General features: G+C 42.6%; 1 protein-coding gene across 1 annotated transcript in view; it reads right to left on the bottom strand.

The window, feature by feature from the left end:
• Positions 1 to 18,125, bottom strand: part of UBR3 (ubiquitin protein ligase E3 component n-recognin 3) — a 92,269-nt gene that overhangs the window by 62,078 nt on the left and 12,066 nt on the right. The window contains 12 exon segments of the mRNA XM_079983763.1: positions 2,728 to 2,780; positions 2,885 to 3,013; positions 3,635 to 3,724; positions 3,831 to 3,896; positions 4,239 to 4,325; positions 5,083 to 5,216; positions 5,792 to 5,971; positions 6,626 to 6,854; positions 8,508 to 8,638; positions 10,996 to 11,062; positions 16,726 to 16,775; positions 17,348 to 17,494. Coding sequence (XP_079839889.1) covers positions 2,728 to 2,780; positions 2,885 to 3,013; positions 3,635 to 3,724; positions 3,831 to 3,896; positions 4,239 to 4,325; positions 5,083 to 5,216; positions 5,792 to 5,971; positions 6,626 to 6,854; positions 8,508 to 8,638; positions 10,996 to 11,062; positions 16,726 to 16,775; positions 17,348 to 17,494 — 1,363 coding nt within the window.

Raw genomic sequence — 18,125 nt, forward strand, 5'->3', positions numbered from 1 at the left:
AAGCTCACAAGGCTCCCAGGCATTTGCCCATCCAGACACGATCAAGCAGAGACCCTTAACTTCACACAATGCAGCAGCAGCGAATATTGAAGTGCAACTTACTTACTTGCCCAGATATTTTGATGTTTGCAATCATTTAGCCTACTTGTTTTTGGTTGCCTCTAACTGTTTTTATGAGGATGACTATTACTCTATTGTTGTTTTGGCACAATATATTTTACTCATGCCTAGTGTATACCACCATGAGATCTGTGAGGATAAACGACTGTCTATTTTTTTAAAAAAAGAAATAACAAATGTCTCTCTGTGCCATTACGCTCTGCAACATCTGATGCACAGTACAAGATTCAACCTTCCATTGAAATTTGGATATTTTTTAAAAATGGGTTATTGCATACTTTGTGCTATATTTGCATACAAAAAGCTCTACTTTCTCCTTCCCTATATGCCCCAGAGCTGCCATGCAGCATCTGTTCCTAATACACAGTTGGTCAGCCTTTTCCCAAACCTTAATAAAGAGGGAGCAGGTCGGAGGGTGCTTAGATACATTTGACACTGAGTTTCCAACAAAATGCAGTACAGTGGTACCTCGTGTTAAGAACTTAATTCGTTCCGGAGGTCTGTTCTTAACCTGAAACTGTTCTTAACCTGAAGTACCACTTTAGCTAATGGGGCCTCCCGCTGCCGTCGCACAGCCAGCACACGATTTTTGTTCTCATCCTGAGGTAAAGTTCTTAACCCAAGGTACTATTTCTGGGTTAGAGGAGCATGTAACCTGAAGCGTCTGTAACCTGAGGTACCACTGTACAGTGGTACCTTGGTTTACAACCATAATCCGTTCCGGAGGTCTGTTTGTAAACCAAAACAGGTTGTAACCCAAGGCGCGCTTTCGCCAATGGGGCCTCCCAATTTTTTTTGCTCATAATCCAAAAAAAGAAAAAGAAAAAAGGGTGGGGTGTAATCCAAAAAAAGGTTGCAAACTGGGACACGCACTTCCGGGTTTGATGTGTTTGTAATCCAAAATGTATGCAAATCAAGACGTATGCAAACCAAGGTACAGTGGTATCTCGGGTTACATACACTTCAGGTTACAGACTCTGCTAACCCATAAATACTACCTCAGGTAAAGAACTTTGCTTCAGGATGAGAACAGAAATCACACAGCGGCTGCGTGGGAGGCCCCTTTAGCTAAAGTGGTGCTTCAGGTTAAGAACAGTTTCAGGTTAAGAACGGACCTCCGGAACAAATTAAGTATTCCCTAAGCCATAAACAATGGATGGGGAGGAGGGAGAACACTGTCTCCATAGCACCAGAATGCATTTCATCAGCCACTTCTCCAGAAACACAACAGCAGTACAATACTAAGGCCAGAAAAGAGAGGATGCAGACATGCGAATATGGGCACATTAAGGCAGATGGGCCGTCAATCGTCGGGATAAACATCAGAGCACAAGTGCTGCTGCATTTTATCCAGGAAACTCAGCAGTGCCCTGCAAGAAGCTAGAGTGAAGGCACCATTTTGCAATCAGCTCATCACCCAAGGGCAACCGATATCCAGGCAAACAGAAATGTGCATGATTACTTTTAAACAGCAAAAATATCTTTCCAATCAGTATTACATGCTTTGTTTGTCTGTTTGATAACCCAGTTTGAACTAGAACCATGGCACAGAGAGGGTGGGGTTAACCCACTGACCCACCCCATGGATAAAAGCCATCCGCTCAAAGTTGCCTCTTTCTCCAATGAGGGGATCCACTGCTGGTGTCCAAAACTACTCCCCTTCAATGGCAACCCAAACTGTTTTACAAATATTCCACTCTCCATACTCTCCAGACATCAAGATAATCAAAACAATTACCGTATTTTTCGCTCTATAGGACGCACCGGACCATAGGAGCAGGAGAACAGGGGGGGGAAATTCTCCCCCTCTCTGTGCAGCGCCCCTTCAGTGTGCACCAACCCCTCTCACTCTCCAGGAATCAGACAGCTATCCGCAAGCCTTCGGAGTGCAGCGGGAACTCCTGCTGCACTCTGAAGGCTTGTGGATAGCTGTCTGAAGCCCCCGGAGCGCAGTGCGAACTATCCCTGCGAATGTGCACAAACTGTGTCCGGTGCTCCTCCGACCTGGAAGTGGGTCCCCACGCCGCACCACACTGGTAAGAGTGGGTGGCGGGGGCCTGGATAAACGAGGGTCTCGGGCCTTATCCGGCCCCCGGGCCGGATGTTGGTGACCCCTGGTTTATTGTGTCTGCTGCTGATGACTACAGATTTATCTCTGCTTGTAGATTTATCTTAATACCACTTTGTTTTAAACACTCTTCCAATTGTTCCCACTCACTTGTTACTATCTTACCATCATTATTTCTTATTTTGGCTGCCATACATACTAGTTCGACGTATTCTATTAGTTTAAGCAGCCATTGGTCCTTTGTTGGGATAGCCTTTTCTTTCCACATTTTTGTGTACACTATTCTTGCAGCTGCTGTTCAATATAGAAATAAGTTTTTAACTTTGTTTGGTGTTTCCTGACCGTATATTGCTAACTGGAATGCTTCTGGGATTTGGGGGGAAAGTGCACTTTTAAAATTTGTCATATACCATTACCCATATTTTATTTTATTTTGCGAATCTGCACTACCACATGTGAATTAAAGAGCCCCCTATGGTGCATTTAAACCACAAGGCAGACATTGCTTAGAAGGTGTGTTCTTTCCAACAGTATCTTACCTTTCAAAAACTGAGGAAATGAAATAATCTGGGTCAAGTCTTGAAGCGCAAACCTGTTTTTGGGGGGGGGGGGAGAGAAAATATATATATATTAGTTATTACTGTTTAGCTATCTAATAACATAGAGCAGATGAGGTTACAAAAAGTACTGACCTACCTGTAACAGATAAATGTCAGGATCAATCATGGAATTACAGAAGTGGGACTGAACATAAGTCATGGCTTGTCCTTTAATCTGCAGGCCGTTCCTTACCCACATATTACTATGGATTTCAGAGAGGCTTGCCTACCAGAAAGAGCAAAAAGAAAGCTGTTTTAGCTCAACATGCTACCTGTTGCTTAGGCATACTATTTTGCAGTGTTAAAAACTTGAAAAGCTGAGAATATATTTTTGTAGCTGATCACACAGCTTTTTGCAGAATATTTCAATCCGTGGTGGCACACTAGACTTCGGCGGCACTGCAAAACCTACATAGCAATCTTTCTCCCCTGTGACTTTCACTAATACATAGGATGCCATCCAGACAAAATGTCAGCCACAACCAAGGATGTAATCACATTTTTAACTGCAACCATTGAGCAGTTGTTCCATAGGATCTGAATATTTCCCCCGCTTATTTATACTGCCTAACTTTTTTGTGTTGTTCTCAAATATACTCCCACTTTTGGCCTTCACTTTACCTCTTGCTGATTCAATAGAATCACCCAAAAATTTCTCACTCATTATTGTGATCCACACGTAGAAAACAAAGAGTGCTATACATACAATGTGGGAATGAAACTGCAGTTATTCAAATATCCATGCCCTTAGCACTCTGTGGGTGTACCTGCTTACTATTTGCGATTACCGCTTTACACACCACAGAAGTGATATATGCAGAGAGAGAAAAATACTTGGCCAACTTACCTGAATCTGAAGTGGGTGAACCATGAGTTTCATCAACATCTCCTGGTCTGGAAGGAGGGAATCGAGATCTAGTTCTTGGCATTTAACAGCCTACAAACAAAATATGTACACATTTGATCTGGACTTGTCTACCTAAATAATGCCTCTCTCCCCCCACCCCCAAAAAACCCTACCCTGCAAAAAACCATTCGCTTACCTTACTTAGAAACATGGCATAGTAACGATGCAGAGGCAGATGAAAAGTGACCTGATTAGGAGTAGGCTGCAATGGAAACAAAGGTCGCTTACAATTCAAAGGAATAAACAATTCCATTTTGCGCACTATTAAATCACTCATTATTTCCTCTCTTCTGGTAAACCCCAAAACTTCGACATGGGCTCATACACTTCTGCTTTTACTCCAGAAAATGTGACGCTGCGCTCTTTTATTGCTACAGACACAAAAGCAACCCTCCACCAGGTAGCTTGGCTCAGGGAAATCTCTTGCAATAGGAGAGGGTGGAATGGAGGCGCATGCAATAAAGGTTTGAAGGGAAGATGCTTCCAAATTTTAATAAAAGACCCTACTCCGTAATGCAAAGTCAAATACATTAGGCACACAAACCTCATCCACAAAGTTGATAGCATCAAACCAATCCTGGAGTGCTTCTAGGCAGTATCTAACAACGTTTCGAGTGTATTCCTGCGTCTCCTGAAGCGGGATACAAAGGTTGAACAAATGGAAAAATGAACTCTCTAAAGTTAAACGACACAGCAAGCTTCCCTTCCCTTTCCTCTCCTCTCCCAATGTATGATTTGGAACTTGAGTCCTGTTTCTAGTCTCACCTCATGTACACCCTCAGGGTCGAGAACCAATCTTTATTTATATAATCTGATATCTGGGGGAGGGAGATGTTTCAACCTACTGATAACAATTATACAATACTGTGTGATCAAAGTAAAAGAAACAGAAACCAAAACAAAACCATGGTCTTTGACAACAATTCTTCAGGAATGTTAACTCATTCTGTGCTCTTGGGAGTGGGGGCTGAGAGAATAAATGTACTTTCAAACTGGAGTCACTTGACCTCCATTTCTATGTTTGATAAAAAGGCACATTTTTTAAGGTCTTCCATCAAAAACATGAAAGCATTCTATTTATTATTTGCACAACATAACTAATAAAGCACCTGAACACATTTTCAGTAACAGGACAACAGATTAACTGAGCATACCCTCAAAAGGAGTTTTACTGCTCACCTTGACAAGTATAGTTGATTAAATAAAAATTTAAGGGTGTTAAGCTAAGAGCACAATGCTATCATATTAACTGCAAGGTACACAACAGGCCCTGGGGTATGTGTACCAGCTTAACACAAGGAGAGTGTACAACTTTCTAAAACTGCATATTTCATATTTAAAATATTTAATCACTAGAGAACCAAAGGGGGAGGTAGTGCTCAGCTTACCCTGATTTTGCAGTGTGATAGTAGCCCCCACATTGGCTGGGCACAGGCCTCAAGCTCAGCGGCAAAAGCAGCATAGTAGGTCTGAGATTCAAACTCAACATGCTCATTAAGTTCTCTCTTGTTTAAATTCATTCCTTAAAAGATCAAGACAAAGTTGCACAAAGTTACAGTTAACCAGTACACCATCTTTTTCGCACTGTATACAATTCAAACACACAGAAAAGGACATTTAGTAATCAAAGCCCTATCTAAGGTAAAAGGTAAAGGACCCCTGGATGGTTAAGTCCTGTCAAAGGCAACTATGGGGTTGTGGCGCTCATCTTGCTTTTCAGGCCGAGGGAGCCAGCATTTGTCCACAGACAACTTTCTGGGTCATGTGGTCAGCATGACTAAACTGTTTCTGGCGCAATGGAACACTGTGACAGAAGCCAAAGCGCACATAAAAGCTGTTTACCTTCCCGCTGCAGCGGTACCGATTTATCTACTTGCCCTGGTGTGCTTTTGAACTACTAGGTAGACAGGAGCTGGGACAGAGCAACGGGAACTCACCCCATCGCGGGGATTCGAACCACCAACCTTCTGATCGGCAAGCCTAAGAGGCTCAGTGGTTTAGACCACATTGCCATCTGCATCCCCTAAACCCTATCTAATATAGGTATATATAGTTGGACAGTCAATACTAGGGCAAATTAGCAAAAGCGACGCATACCTTGGAAAAATGATACAAAGTTCATCCATGTTACTAATAGCCTGTGGTCTTCCAAGAATTTCTTAGCCACGCTCTGGTGTGAAAGGATATTTATAAAGTCGCTGACAAGTGGCCAGTAGGTGTTGTTCTTGAGCAGAGCTTCCCCACAGTTCACTACTACATGCAAACTGTTTTCCTCATCTAAAAGGCAAGCAAAGTGGTTTTGAAGACATAAATGTTAAGACTGCCAATGTTAGACATACACACTGATGGAGCGTGCAAAACAGAGCTTCTACCTGTATCAGTACTTCCTCATTCACTTTACAACCACCTTCCTTGTTTCTCCCAAACCTCACAAGGAGCCTGCATGCTAGTTAAGTTCCATGCGGATTTCCCAGATGCAGTGAACTCTGAATCTGGTCTTTATGTCTAAGACTACAGCAGTAATGATCATCTCCGACATTTTCTCTCTTTTACGCAAAGCAGTCTCTCTGTCTGCATGTTCTGGTAGAGGAATGGAAGGGGAAGGATGTTTTCCTTCTGTTTTAGCCATTTTTCACTCTTTCAGCTGGAAAGCTTAAAAGAGACCCTCCTCCACTATAGCCCACAGGTGGGTAAACTGTGGCACTTGGGTCTAATTTCATGGGAGTGCAGAGGATGGGGAAACAAGCTGGAAAGAAGACAGCAGGATAAGAGAGACAAAAGGGTGGCCCATCTTGGACTCTAGCCCTGCAAACTGCTAGCATGGAGTCCAACAGATTACATCCCCTTACAGAAAGAAGCCTAAATGCAGGCTGAGAATATTCTGTGTGCACCTCTCTAGTGCTCTTAAAGCAAATTCTGAATTTGACTCACCTTGCAGCTCACTTTTAATAAGGCAACTCTCCATCATGTACAGTAGGACAGTAACCATAATATCAAGCAGCTGGCATTCCTCTGTCACTTGGCGTGCCAGCTCCTCATTGCTGAACAATTGGACACTAATATGTACTATTCTGTTAGACATGGTATCCGATTCATGGCTTTTCTTCAGGGTTTTCATAATAAAAGCATAATGCTGCACAAAAGTTTTAGTAAAAGCAATCTGCAGGGTATAAAATAAAGGTTAGCGTTACCATTTGCATTCCCAAAACCCGAAAAAGTCTCAATAAGAAATGTTACTGAAAGTATATTAAACCAGTTGTTGCACAAAACCAAGACTAGGATGCCATGCGGTGCAATTACTTTCCAAGTACATGTTGCCCAATCCAATTATTTCAATGTACTTTATGTGTGTGCCTCACTCTGCAATGTATCAGGCTATACTTCTACTAACATAAATGCTTTTTTCAAATCTGTTAATGAGGACCAAATGTCATCTAGAGGACACAATGGGCATGTTTGTACAATTACATCTCAATGTAACCAGGTGGAATATGAACAAACTTTCTGCCCCTGAACACAGTCATTTCACTTCAATTCTGTGTCCAGGGCAGCTATCTACCAGCTCCATCTGGTACGCAGGCTGAGACCCTACCTGCCCGTGGACTGTCTCACTAGAGTGATGCATGCTCTAGTTATCGCCTGCTTGGACTACTGCAATGCACTCTACGTGGGTCTACCTCTGAAGACGATCCGGAAACTACAACTAATCCAGAATGCGGCAGCTAGACTGGTGACTGGAAGTGGCTGCCGAGACCATATAACACCGGTCCTGAAAGACCTACATTGGCTCCCAGTATGTTTCCGAGCACAATCCAAAGTGTTGGTGCTGACCTTTAAAGCCCTAAACAGCCTCAGCCTAGTATACCTGAAGGAGTATCTCCACCCCCATCGTTCAGCCTGGACACTGAGATCTAGCTCCAAAGGCCTTCTGGTGGTTCCCTCATTGCGAGAAGTGAAGCTACAGGGAACCAGGCAGAGGGCCTTCTCGGTAGTGGCACCCGCCCGGTGGAATGCCCTCCCATCAGATGTCAAGGAAAGAAACAACTATCTGACTTTTAGAAAGACATCTGAAAGCAACCCTGTATCGGGAAGTTTTAAGCCACTTTGAATTGTGGCTTCATGTCCTCAAGCAGTTAGTCATAGTTTGCTGATTCAGATGAAATGGAAAACCTAGAGTTAACAGAAGACTTGCAGGTTTATAAGTCAATCCAGCAAAGAAAGAAGAGAATCTGCTGTGTGAAAGGGGAATGAGCCTTGTTCATAATGCAGCTTATTAAGCAGAGTCTGAACTGGCACCTGTTATCATATATGATAAGCGCTTTGTAATAAGTTGGAGCTATCCAAAGCACTTAAGTGCTAAGAAACCATCAAATGCGTACAAATCTTAACCTTTTCTTGTGGGCTCCATTAGCAGTTGAAATTTCGCATTGTGTTTCAGAAAACTAAAGGGGCAGCTAGTTTCCACACCCTAGCTCTGCAACTCAAAGAACAGTAACTGCAAGCTATTGCATGCCAACCGTGAGGAAGCACCAGCTACGCAGACAGCACTCATTCCAATTATGGCTCATAAAAGAAACAGGCATTTTTACAGGTTTTAAAATTTGTTCCTTCTAACTTAGTCTGAGCTATTTATGTTCTTTTGCACTATTTTCAACCAGCAACCATATGCTACAGTAAAAATAAATAAATGCTGCATTCAAAGATCTTCTGCAATACCTACCCCATGCCAAATGCAAACTGCAATGGGGAACTGTATGCAAACTGAAGCGGGGAAGTGTTCTGACAGGAAAGGAAAGAGGAAACACACAAATACCTTATAATCCTGATCTGGAAGCATGTTGAGTAAGAAAGTTACCATCTTCTGGGGAAATTCATATTTTATTGTCCAAAATAATAATTCTTCTAGAAAACATTTATGCTTCAAAACATCCATAATGGATTGATCTGTACAAAAACAAGTTATAAAATTGGAAGGAGGCTGTTATGAAATATTGTTAACTCTTTAATATTTTTCTACTAACAAAAAAGAAAGAGTCTGGAGTTTATTACTAAGAGAAAAACTAGATTGGGCAAATCAGTACATCTGACTGGCCCAGAGAACTTTATTTTCAGAGGGTTGTGTGTTTTTTTGCAAAGAAGACTTCAGTACAAATCTTCCATACAATTCAATTCACACACAGCAACTACAAACCCCATCATATAAACAGGCCGGTGTTTTTCATCTCATCTGCTCAAAGCTTAAAAGGCTGCTTAAGAATTAGGTACCATAGTTGCAGAAAATGGAGGACAGGGAGAAAAGTGTACACAATAGCCTGCTGATCATTCATAGTGAATAATTAAAGGTTATAGATACAGGAGTATACAAGCAATGATCTGCAGCCCACAGGTCCCCACTGTGCCGGGGCCACTTATCTGGTACATGTGGGCACTGGTTAGAATTTCAGCTTTATTCTGTTCCTATTATTCTACCAAAGTCAAGGCCCTCCAAATCCACAATCTTGTCCTAAAGTAGATCCAGCAAGCATTAAAAATCAAAACACACACTATATACCCTTTCCACACAGAGTAGTCTATTGTTTTAAAATGTACTGTAAAAAGGCGCATTTCTGAGTACTGTAAAGTAATAGGGAGAAAACCAAGACATATCTAAATTAATTGTTTTCCCCTAACTACTGATGGCTGAATGGCTCGTGGGGAGTTGTCTTTAAGGATAACAAAGTGAGCATAATAATACTGAGAACCAGCACAACACATCCATCAACTGCAGTTTGACACCAACCATATCCATGAAAACGATGTGCAAATGATACTAATTGCATGCAATCTGGCAGCTAGGTTACAATCTTTTCTTTCTTTTTTTAGGCAGTCATCTTTCATGTCTTGTCGCATCATTCAGTGCAATTCTGAAGGGGTCAGCCACTCATAACAATTTGCACCGAGGTTTCTCAAACAACAGGGACCAGTCAATGCACCCCAGGGCAATTTCAGAGGGGCCTCAGTGTGCCCAGTGCCTAGTCGCTTGCCTGTCCTGCCCCCTAGCCCATGCCAAAGACTTCTAGTTAGACCAATGCCTGGAGCTTTTTGCTTGCTGAGTGAAAGTGAAAGTGGCCAGGAGAATGGAGGAAGGGAAGGGAGGCCTCCAGAGGTGTTGTTGAAGAGAATTAGAAAGTAAGATATTATAATTATAATTATTAGTGATAAAATAAACTGAGAATAGAATGGAAGGCGCTAGAGAGTAAAGCTGCTAAAGGAGGAAGAAGTGGGGGGGGGGAGGAGCAGAGAGGAGGGATGAACGAAAATTATGGGGGGAGGTTCGTCAGTGGGGGCACAGAAATAAGGCACAAGTTGAGTATGAAAGGAGAATCATGAGAAGAAATTACAAGGTGAAAAAGTTACAGGGAATGGATAAGGAAAAATATAATAGAAAAAGCCTTTTCCATGGAGACCCTCTGGTTCAGCAACCTCTGCCTAAAACAGAGGTGGTGAGTCACAAATACCTCCAGATCAAATGCCTGTACAGTGGTACCTCGGGTTACATACGCTTCAGGTTACATACGCTTCAGGTTACAGACTCCGCTGACCCAGAAATAGTACCTCGGGTTAAGAACTTTGCTTCAGGATGAGAACAGAAATTGTGCTCCGGCGGCGCGGCAGCAATGGGAGGCCCCATTAGCTAAAGTGGTGCTTCAGGTTAAGAACAGTTTCAGGTTAAGAACGGACCTCCGGAACGAATTAAGTACGTAACCAAAGGTACCACTGTACTTAGCTTGTAGAAAGCTGAGCCATGGAATTCCTTGTCCCAAAGAAAATATTGTGTAATACACACACACTCACACATATATATATACACATATACATACACACACAATTACATTTTAAGGGTTGTATCAAACACTGCAGCTCTGCTGCTACATCAGATTTCCATGCATACACCAGAATTTCCTCTTCTGCTCTTGTCTTCTCCAGCCCCCCCCCATGCACCCTCAAAATAAGGTCCGGAGGGTTGGGGGACCTACCAAAGAAGATTATGGGGGGATGTGGCGGTGGGGGTGTGTGGAGAAGAAACAAAAGCCCCGTACGATACAACTCTAAGAACTCTCTTCATCGTTCGATCAAGGGGCATATTGCAAACTTACCAGCCACTTACAGGAAACATATGCAATTAATACAAGACACTGCTGGCAGCAGTGAATTGTGGTGAAAGTGTCATTCTTCAGCAAAGACTGATCAAAAACTGATCAGGCTTGGTGACCTCAAGATAAAAAAACACGAAAGTAGCTGACAAACTATATGCCATGTACCTTTGGTGCTGCTGCTTAGTTTTACCCTCTTGCGTTTTCCCACGTCTTGGCCACCATCTTGGTCCTCCTGAGATATGGAAAGAGTTTGAGAGTGGATCAATATAAAATGTCTTACTGTCAAAGACTATATATGCTATTAATATGCTTTTCAAAGAAAAAAGAATCAAACAAAGGAACGGTTTAATTATTGCAACTCATTCCAATAATACTGTAGGAACTCAAACTCTTAATAACATATTCTTCATTGGCTTGGTCTTCATAATCTTCCTTAAAACATTCCTTCCGCTGCTTCTAATTATGTTTACAAATGCATAATCTGAACTATGGGGATTTGTTATTGTTGTTATTTGATTCTCTATGAATTGACTTCAGCTTGTGGCTTTAGAACCAAAACAAAGAATGGCACATCTTCCAATTGATTTAATGGTTTTATTCAAGTTCTGGAGTTAAAGGTATTACATGTCAGTTGCCCCAATCCTAAATACCGTATTTTTCCTTCTATAACACGCAGATTTTTTCTCCTAAAAAGGAAGGAGAAATGTCTGTGCGTGTTATTGAGCGAATGTGTGGTCCCTGGAGCCAAATAGTGCAAGGGGAGGCAAAAAAAAGCAGGCAAAAATCAAACCGCGTGTCTCCTAGAAGGGAAACTTGAAAAGAGGAAGCGGCTGCTTTCCGGCATTCTGCCTCAGGGTCTTACTGCCCACCCAGCTCTGTTTCCTTGCTGTGTTTGCTCAAACGGAACAAAGAGCAGGGAAAGCCCCTCCCCTCCAGGCAAGCAGAGGGGAAAGCTGAAAACATGCAGAAGGGAGAGAGAGAGAGAGAGCGCGAGCTGGCTGGCTTGGGTGGGTAGGTGAGGGAAAACTTTTGCCATCCTTTCCTCCCTACCCCTCTCCTGCATTCTTAGCCAGCTGCTTCTCTGCACACCCCTCTCCTGCTCCTTGTCCCTTCTGTGTTTTTCCTTCCCTCCCCACTTAAAATGTGGTTAAAAAGCATGGATCCACATGGATCCTCAGGATCTTTGCATTGGGTCAGCCCAAATTCACCATCAGATCACATAGCATGTCCATGGCTATAGCCTGCCCCCCCAAAATCACACACCCACTGTTGCCTGGGGCTGCAATGGTGCAGAAATGTGGTTAAAAATCATGGATCCACATGGATCCTAAGGATCTTTGCATTGGGTCGGCCCAAATTCACCATCAGATCACATAGCATGTCCATGGCTACAGCCTGCCCCCCAAAAATCACGCACACACTGTTGCCTGGGGCTGCAATGGTGCAAAAACGTGGTTAAAAAGCATGGATCTACATGGATCCTCAGGATCTTTGCATTGGGTCAGCCCAAATTCACCATCAGATCACATAACATGTCCATGGCTACAGCCTGCCCCCCAAAAACCACACACCCACTGTTGCCTGGGGCTGCAATGGTGCAAAAACGTGGTTAAAAAGCATGGATCTACATGGATCCTCAGGATCTTTGCATTGGGTCAGCCCAAATTCACCATCAGATCACATAACATGTCCATGGCTACAGCCTGCCCCCCAAAAACCACACACCCACTGTTGCCTGGGGCTGCAATGGTGCAAAAACGTGGTTAAAAAGCATGGATCCACATGGATCCTCAGGATCTTTGCATTCAGTCACCCCAAATTCACCATCAGATCACATAGCATGTCCATGGTTACAGCCTGCCGCCCAAAAATCACGCACCCACTGTTGCCTGGGGCTGCAATGGTGCAAAAACGTGGTTACAAAACATGGATCCACATGGATCCTCAGGATTTTTGCATTGGGTCACCCCAAATTCACCATCAGATCACATGTCTATGGCCACAGCATGAAGCACAAAAATGATACATCCACTGTTTCATTCAGAATGTTTTTTCCCTTGTTTTCCTCCTCTAAAAACGATGTGCGTGTTATGGTCAGGTGCGTGTTATACAGCGAAAAATACGGTATATTTACTTGGATGCACATAGTTAGTTTTAATGGCACTTGCTTAGAAACATGCACACTTAGAAACGTGTGCACAGTCTAAGTAGAAAGCGATCATAAAACATTTGAATGCTTACACACTATTAGTATTTTCTAATAATTAATTTTATTCAGCAGCATAATAAATAAAATGAACATACTTGGCACCAGTATGTTGAAAGCTTGGATAACAGAACGCTATTGGGGTGGTATCTGAGTGGCAAGTCTTTCCTAGTAATCTCCCTAGATGTCAACCATATATAATTTTGCATCCCTTGCTTGTTATCATAGTCTTGACTATAGATACACAATTATCACTAGGTAAAGGTAAAGGGACCCCTGACCATTAGGTTCAGTCGTGGATGACTCTGGGGTTGCGGCGCTCATCTCGCTTTATTGGCCGAGGGAGCCGGCGTACAGCTTCTGTGTCATGTGGCCAGCATGACTAAGCTGCTTCTGGTGAACTGGAGCAGCACACGGAAACGCCGTTTACCTTCCCGCCGGAGCGGTACCTATTTATCTCGCATAGATTTTTTTGACCCCTCGTGGGAAGTCTGTCTTCATATGCAGTACCTGCTTACCAATATGTGGCAACACAGAAGTATACGGAGGCAAAAACAGTTGAAATACATCAATGTGTTAAGGAAAGCAAAAGCAACAGAGTACTTTTTACTCGCTCGCAGATAGATGCAACTAGATCCGCTTAGTATTTGCAGAGTTGAAAACGGAAACTCTGATAAAACACAAGCAACTGAAGAATTTACTAGTATCTCACCAGATGTCCTTGTTTTAGATTATTTACATGTAGAAGCCTTGAACGAGACATGTAAGTGCTAACTCAGTTTTCTGGATAAGATTACAAGTGTGTTTTTTGAGACCTTGACTTTGCTCTCTCGTAGGCAAGTGTTCTTTGGTTTAATAAGCTTGCCCATGATATGCATTTTACATCTACTTCAGAGAGAGATATACACACAGGATTGTATCTAGTTGTGGTTCTGCACTAATGGAAACCATTTCTGATAATGTAAGGAAGGGTATGTAACTTTTGTTAATCCTCCCTATCCACTACAGCCCTCTGCCATATCTCATAACAGGAGGGTCTCCTAAGCTCCAGGAGCAGCTCTGTGTAACAGAAGACTATAGTGGGGGGGGGGTGTTAAATGAAAATTAGGTCTCTGTCTTACACAAGCAAGAGTGCTTTTTGCTGGTACAAACCACTGCTTGGTTCAACATGGGCACACAGAAATGGGTTAATAAGCTGTGATTAACAAAAATTGGGTACTCTTGCCTTGCACAAGCACTTTTTGCTAGCAGACATTATTGGATATGCACACACACCGGTTACTAAACTATTTAGTGATCTGCATCCACTTAAATACTAGAAAGGCAAAATTAAATAATCTAGCCACCAGCAAGTACAGTGGACGCTCGGGTTGTGAACGTGATCCGTGCGGGAGGCACATTCACAACCTGCAGCGTCCGCAACCCACAGCACCGCATGTGCGCACGCGCGGGGGTTGTGATTCGGTGCAAAGCGTGATTTAGTGCTTCTGCGCATGCACCAAAACCTGGAAGTAACCCGTTCCAGTACTTCCAGGTTTGACGCAGTGCGCAACCCGAAAACATGCAACCTGTAACCCAAGATATGACTGTATAAAGCACTTGGATTTGTTTCCTGTACCATTTAATTAATGAAGTTTCTTTGAAAATTCCCATATTTGAATCTTTTATTGAAATGATCCTTCCCAACACCACAAGCAGTAAGTCAGGGTGTGCTACCCTCCTATTCCCACTTCCCCCTGTAAAGATCATTGCACCAGATTCCTGTCTAAATCCTAGCCTTACATATTCCTTCCCTCACAATAAACTGTGCGAATATGAAGTGTCTTAAGTATCATTTTTAGCTGGGCCTCATTAATTCAAGGATTTAAGTTCACCTTCGGTTACACTGCCATTTTTTAAGAATAGCTTTGTTTTTAAAAACTGTGAAAGTACAGCAGCACTTCGAAACATATTAGCTTATAAATAGCACTGCTAAAAGCATAGCAGACTCTGCTGCACAAACAACAACAAACTTCTAATAAATTGTTCTGGATATAAACCAATTATTTGCCTCCTCCAAATCTGTTTAAATACAGTTCAGCATTAACCAGAAATCATTTGCAAATGTTATAAACATGCAACATGTTCATTTTCATCTGAAAATGACTCTGAAGCAGCCATCAATATGTTCATTTTGTTCCTGAAGCTGAAAAAAAAAATCGAAAATACTGCAAAATGTTTTGAACTAAGGTTTTCAAACGACGATACTTTTCTTTTCTTTTTTTGCATTTTATTCTGGCAACTTTTACTGCAGCCTGTTATGCAGAAATTGAGTTCATAAAGCTTTTCCTAGCACTGATATCGGTATCAATGAAAGGTTCACTAGTTATACAGTCATACCTCGGGTTGAAGTTGCATCAGATTGAGAGCTTTCAGGTTGCGCTCCGTGGTGACCCGGAAGTAACGGAACGCGTTAACTCCGGGTTTCGCCGCTCGCGCATGTGGTAAAAATGACGCCACGTGCATGCGCGGAAGTGGCGAATCGCGACCCACACAGGCACGGGTTGCGTTTACTTCAGGATGCGAACGTGGTTCCGGAACAGATCCCGTTCATATCCAGAGGTACCACTGTATCCTGTTAAGTCAGGCTACTGTTAAGAACCTTTTATTTTTAAGATGGAGTATTATTTGCCATGGGAGATTCCCGTCATTAACATGTTAGAAAAACAGGACTTCAGCATTTAAGTGTACGAAAAACTAGAAGATGCACACAGTTGCAGCATATGACTCCTGGTTGCATCCGTATGTGGGAAGAGCTTCAGCAAAATCTTTCCTGTCCAGTCGCCAAGAACCCAGTTCTAGATTAGAACCAGAGACAGAACTACTGAAACAGCAGGCCCTTTCCCCAATTTCCCACTTTTCTCACTTTGCTCCTCTTCTTTACAAGGTAAAGGGATCTCAGGAAGATGCTTATTCAGCATCTAATCTAGCAACTTTACAGAGTCCTACCTCAGGTTTACAAGAGCTCTCGGGAAACATCTGCAACTCATAGGTACTTTAATTATTCCTGTTTTAAAAATGTGTATATATAAACACACATATGTTGTTAGTTATTTGCCTAGCATAGTTAATGTGCAGAACAATGCCATGCACGCCTACTCAGTGTTCCAACAGGACTTACTCCCAGTTAAGCATGCTTTCTAGGGAGGACTTATTTCTAGCAGGACTTATTTCTAAATAAACACACTTAGGAGTGCCCAGTTAGAAATAAGTTTTCCTATCCTACAAATTCTAAGAAAAGGAACCTGGTTAAGAACAAGCCGTTGTTGTCAATACAAGAGCACTAGAAAGATGCAGTCGAAACACAACCTTCACTGCCTTAACAGTAGTTAAAACCTGCCCCAGCATGTGAATTTGACATAGTAATGAGTTAACGTTATTTCCAGAAGTTGCTATATACACTGCGATCCCCAGTGTTGCTAAAATTAGTTCAACGAAAGCAGTATTAACAACAAGCCTCCTAGGGGAGAAAGCAGAGAGGGACTGGCCCTACATAAATACAAAGAGCTGTGTTTTCTGCTTAATGGCTTATAGGGCTGACACCACCAGTCTTCAGTATGTGTTAGCAAAGGCAAGCATGATAAAAATTAGGGTATTTCAATTTATTCCACATATTATTGTGCTTTATTTTATTTCTGAAAAAATCTCACCTCATCTGAAGAGTCACCTTGCCCTGAAGCTGGCGTAGCACCTGCAAAACCTTGGGAAATTAAACATTAAATTATCTTTTCTAATTCACACACAACTAGACAAAAGAATAATCAGATAATTTCATAAATACCCCCATCTATCTCTCCATGTATATTTGGATTTATCTTTCGAGCATGGGCTGCATTAGGTCTAGCAATACTGGAAATAAAATACAAGGAGGAAAACGGTAAATACTTTAGGAAGTGCTACGGGTGGTTTAGAACAATGCCTGGAACAGTGCAGAAATGCATGTTGCTGGGGGTAGTGATGCTGATAATGAAATGTGGCCTTGTGCCACACAATTACTAAGTGCTCATTCAAGCTTACACGTTTTCTAATGGATAGGATCAAAGGGACCCAAAGCTTCCATTGCAATTTACTTCTGCAAGAACTGAGATACTCCCCCATTGTAAAAATTGAAAAGGGGTTCTGTTTTCCTTTCTGTATCTGGTAATGTGTAGTTTTGACTGCATTCTGTCAATTATTTCAGAAGCAGACCTGTGGCAATGCTGTAAGTCTAAGAAGATCCTTCAAATAACAAAGATTTTTTTAAAAAATGAAGAAATAAATAAACAGAGACACCTTGAACTACTGAAGAGCTTGCTCCTCCAGCTGCTTGCTCCTGCCCTCCACATGCAGCCTTGTCTTCGGGAAATGTGAGTCCAGAACCTTTCAGAGCTACAAGATACTTCTCGTGGCTTTTCTTCGCGCATGCATTTTCTGTACCACCTGGAATGTATTTCAAAAGGTTTACGTTCACTCTAGGGACCAGCCTTACCAAGCCTTCTTGCAGGGGTGGCCACCTGTCTGCAGATGTGGTGGTGTGCAGCTGGTCAGGGGCTGCATGCCAGTGGGCAAGGCAGGGCCTGGCATTCCTCCCCCTTGCACACATATTCTCCCCACCTCACAACAACAGTTTAATCTTCCCCTTTGCAGCTGCATCAGGAACTCTGATGCAACTTTAACTATTAAAGTCTACACGCCACCCCCAGTAATCCTGATGCAGCTAAAAATTCTGCCCTCACGCTACTGTTGGCAGTACAGGGGTTGCAATTTCAGCTGCACTGAGAGCTCTGGGCAAGCAGATCAAAGCCTGCACTCATCCCAAGGCAGCTAAAACTGCTGCCCCCCCCCCCACTGCTTAGCACTGTTACAGCAACCCTTCCACCACCGCCCAACTGACAGCTGATCAGATGCAGAAAGTGAACTGGGATTCCTGGGGCTTAGAAGGCTGCACTATGAGCAACCGAGGAGAAACACAAAGTCCTTGAGTTGCTCACATGTGCCTTGTAGCATGAAATGGGTTAGAAAGTTTGACTAGAGATTAAAAAATAAATAGCCCACAGAATTAAATACATGT

This window comes from Podarcis cretensis, assembly GCF_951804945.1.
Source record: "Podarcis cretensis genome assembly, chromosome: 1".
Lineage (NCBI taxonomy): Eukaryota > Metazoa > Chordata > Lepidosauria > Squamata > Lacertidae > Podarcis > Podarcis cretensis.